The sequence below is a fragment of the Rutidosis leptorrhynchoides genome, chromosome 4, assembly GCF_046630445.1.
Source record: "Rutidosis leptorrhynchoides isolate AG116_Rl617_1_P2 chromosome 4, CSIRO_AGI_Rlap_v1, whole genome shotgun sequence".
Lineage (NCBI taxonomy): Eukaryota > Viridiplantae > Streptophyta > Magnoliopsida > Asterales > Asteraceae > Rutidosis > Rutidosis leptorrhynchoides.
Genome location: NC_092336.1, coordinates 30,140,453 through 30,144,321, shown reverse-complemented (window position 1 = coordinate 30,144,321; position 3,869 = coordinate 30,140,453). Strand labels below are relative to the sequence as shown.

General features: G+C 33.1%; 1 protein-coding gene across 5 annotated transcripts; it reads left to right on the top strand.

Moving 5' to 3' along the window:
• The first annotated feature begins 245 nt into the window (after positions 1-245).
• LOC139840380 (uncharacterized) lies at positions 246-3,143 on the top strand. Of its 5 annotated transcripts, none has more exons than XM_071830646.1 (6): positions 246-277; positions 1,406-1,500; positions 1,657-1,833; positions 1,992-2,090; positions 2,401-2,646; positions 2,755-3,143. In XM_071830646.1, the coding sequence occupies exons 2-6, from the start codon at positions 1,423-1,425 to the stop codon at positions 3,040-3,042; spliced, it is 888 nt and encodes a 295-aa protein (XP_071686747.1). In that variant the 5' UTR covers positions 246-277; positions 1,406-1,422; the 3' UTR covers positions 3,043-3,143. The 5 variants fall into 5 exon arrangements, with proteins under 5 accessions (XP_071686747.1, XP_071686751.1, XP_071686749.1 ...); XM_071830650.1 differs by lacking the exon at positions 246-277 and adding an exon at positions 291-348 and having other exon boundaries at positions 1,412-1,500; XM_071830648.1 differs by lacking the exon at positions 246-277 and adding an exon at positions 294-348.
• Positions 3,144-3,869: the final 726 nt, after the last annotated feature.

The following is a 3,869-nucleotide window of genomic DNA, read 5'->3' as shown; positions in this document are numbered from 1 at the left end:
TTAAATACATACAATAGAACAATTTAGAAAGTTTAAATGCATACATTAGAAGATTTTAAAGTTGAATGCATACAATAGAAATTTGTTAAAAATTCAATGCATTTTCAATCAATTTTTTTTTTTCAAAAAAACAAATAAATAATAATAATAATAATAATAATAATAATAATAATAATAATAATTACTCCGTAATACTGTAAAAAGACAAGAAATAAAGAGAAATACGAGTAAAAGAATACAAATCTCGCGATTCCATTTTTCCATTACATCGCAAAAGGTAAATCATTTGCTCTTGATTACAGTAATTACTATCAACACTTTTCTCCAGATATTATTTTGCAATCGAAGGTGCGTTTCTCGCACATTTTGATCTTCGTGTCTGTAAGTTTGTAATTATACACATATATGTTTATATATTTATATTTATATTTATATACATACATGCTGAATACATTTTATTTTATTTGTTTTAATTTTTCTATCAATCAATAAAGTGATTTGAATTCTGATAATTTGCTATGTGTTTTGATAGATTAAGTTAGCTCTAATTTACTTAATTAGTAATTTGTTAAGTCAGCTCTAATTTATTTTAGTATTATTATTATTCCTTCATCAAAATTAGGGCATTTTTTAGTAATTAAAGTCGAGTTTAAGTAGGAAAAAAGATATACATGAATTGATTTGTAACATATGTGATATTTGTTTAGTACAAATTGGTTGGTGTTTTGGATTTTGCATTTTATGTGTTTGTTGTAGAAAATAAGCACCACTTTAGCTGCTTAAAAAAGTGAGAAAATAAGCTAAAATGCAGTAGGCATTCGAACACTTGAAATTACGTTTTGGATTTTAAATAATGTAAGTGGTAGGCACCTGAATTATGAAACACCGAATTCTAGTGAGTAAATGAAGGACTCTAGTTAATTGAAAGGATCGTTGTTAGTTTTGGACCCCGTTTTATGATAATGTTATGCAACAATAGAGATTATTTTTAGGGACGAATGTAAGTACTTGCACGATTTTTGTACTGTCATACTATAATCGGTATCTTGTATGTGGATATAGTTTCTTAAAAGATTTAACTCAATGTTTATCAACACTTACAAGTATGTTAAAGTTTTGCCTGAATTTTTTTTAGTTATTAGGATTGTATATTTATGACCATGTAAATATGATAATACAGTTTGGTTCAGTAAAGTGTGTCTACTGCTATACCTGCTCCAACATTTGCTTATTGTTTGCTTCTTATGGTTACTAATAGATATTTTCAGATTATTCATTTCTGCATTTTGTGACAAGGACTTTCAGTTTATCAAAGTAGCTTTGTATTTTCTTCAAGTTTTTGAGCACTAAAACATTTATACTTGTATTGTATTTATGTGGCTCTTTCATTCATGTGTGTCTGTAGTTGCAGTAATCGTAACCATGTCCATTTTTCGGCGGCGTGGATCGTCTCAGCCGCAGCAAGAGCAGGAGCGTCCCGAATTGCAATCAGAGGCCAAGGTAACCAACTAAACTAACTACATTTTGTCTAATATGGAGCTCATTTGACATGATGTTTAACATTAATGTTGTTGCTAAATACATGTTTCCATTGACTGTTTTTCTGAGTGATGAATGTCTCATGATGGCTGCTGTGGTATTTTTTGGTCAATGCAGGTCAATGAGCTTAAAGCTGCGCTTGGACCCTTATCTGGACGCAACTTATTGTACTGCACTGACGCTTGCTTGAGAAGATATCTGGAAGCCCGAAACTGGAATGTAGACAAAGCTAAGAAAATGTTGGAAGAAACACTTGCTTGGAGATCAACTTATAAGCCTGAAGAAATACGTTGGGTTAGTGATTATTGTTTTTATTTAGGTTAATAATTCAAATATTTGGGAAGCTACTTCAGTATCATATAACTGTAAATTATTATTAACTGCTTCCATTGCTGTCAAAGTATCTGAATATCTATAGAACTTGTGCCATGAATTTTTGTCTTTGCTTTTAGCATGAAGTTGCAGTTGAAGGTGAAACAGGGAAACTGTTCAGAGCAAATTTCCGTGACCGAGTTGGAAGAACTGTTTTGATATTAAAACCCGGATTGCAGGTGATTGAACAATCCCCGTCTGTGTTTTGACTTTTGACTTTTGAATCTGCATGTTCTTTTTTCTTTACCATAGGGTATTAGATATGGAAATTTGACCATTTACAATTGAGTAAACGGGTAAAGCTACCTGAATCTTTTTATTTTATTATAACTCTTGCATTTTTGTAATCATAAAAGAAAAATAAAGTGTTCCAGGTCAATCCAACTGACTTCTTTTGACCTGTACCAAAAGCTTACCCATTTGACCGGTTAACCGACCTGCCCAAATTGCCACATCTAATCAGAAGTTAAGTCAATACCCTTTGTGCAGAATACGACATCAATGGACAACCAGATCAAACATCTTGTATACCTAATGGAAAACGCTATGCTAAGTCTTCCAGAAGGCCAGGAAGAAATGGCATGGTTAATAGACTTTACCGGTTGGTCATTTAGCGCCAGTGTACCGGTTAAAACAGCCAGGGACACTATCAATATACTGCAAGACCATTATCCTCAAAGGCTAGCTGTCGCGTTTTTGTACACTCCACCTCGAATCTTTGAAGCTTTTTGGAAGGTCTGTATAATAATATTAATATTCTCACATTAGTATTATTATCCTAAACTTTCATCTGATAATGTAGATTACATTTAATTAACACCGTTATATCTGTTGAATATGCAGATTGTTAAATATTTCATTGACCCAAAAACAACCCAGAAGGTGAAATTTGTGTACCCAAAGAACAAAGAGAGTGTAGAGCTAATGAGATCGTATTTTGATGTGGATAACCTCCCAACTGAGTTTGGTGGAAACGCAACCATGAAGTATGATCATGAAGATTTCTCAAGGTTAATGGCTCAGGATGATGTTAAAGCTGCTAAATTTTGGGGTTTTGATGAAAAGAATGTTTCTGCAACCAATGGCTATGTTGCTGGTGCAGCAGTGGCTCCCGATCCCGTTACTGTATGATTAAATGGTTAACTGATATGGCAGTTAGATTAAATGATGGCTTCAAACCTTAATGGTGATGTCCTCTTTGCTAATTTTATGTTTGATCCCTAAATTATGTACTTTGATGCGTTTGAGGTTTAACATTACTTGAACCTTTGCATAAATGAGTCTGACCTTGTATCGATTTGTTAACAAGTTAAAAGGGTATAATTTTTCTGTCTCCAGGTGTAATTCCAGTTGCAACATTGTTCAGTATTGTCTAGAAAATTTGATAAACGGCTAATGTGGTCATTACCCCTACATGCTAATATGCATGGACAAAATCGTAGTTTCAGTTCTATTCGAATGTCGTTCGTTTTGAGTTTGCGTTCACACTACACCCGACCCCTCAAATTCGGCTTCATATACAAAACGACCCCCCAACTTTCTACTTTTTTGGTGGTAAAAAACGTAAATATATAATTTTAAAAAAAACAAAAGAAAATGATTCCACCCGTATTTTTAACGGGTCCTATCTTCTCGCTCGGTCCGAGTTAAATTTTTCCGAGACCACCGTTCAACTCGAAAAAATCAGACGGACACAACGGGACTAACTATTCATATTTTTTGTCTAGTAGATATTTGTCTAGTAGATATTTTTTGTCATTACCCCTATATACTAATATGCATGGGCAAAATCGTAGTTTCAGTTTTATCCGAATGTCGTTTTGAGTTTGCGTTCACACTACATCCGACCCCTCAAATTCGGCTTCATATACAAAACGACCCCCAACTTTCTACCTTTTTAGTGGTAAAAAACGTAAATATATAATTTAAAAAAAACAAAAGAAAATGATTCCACCCGT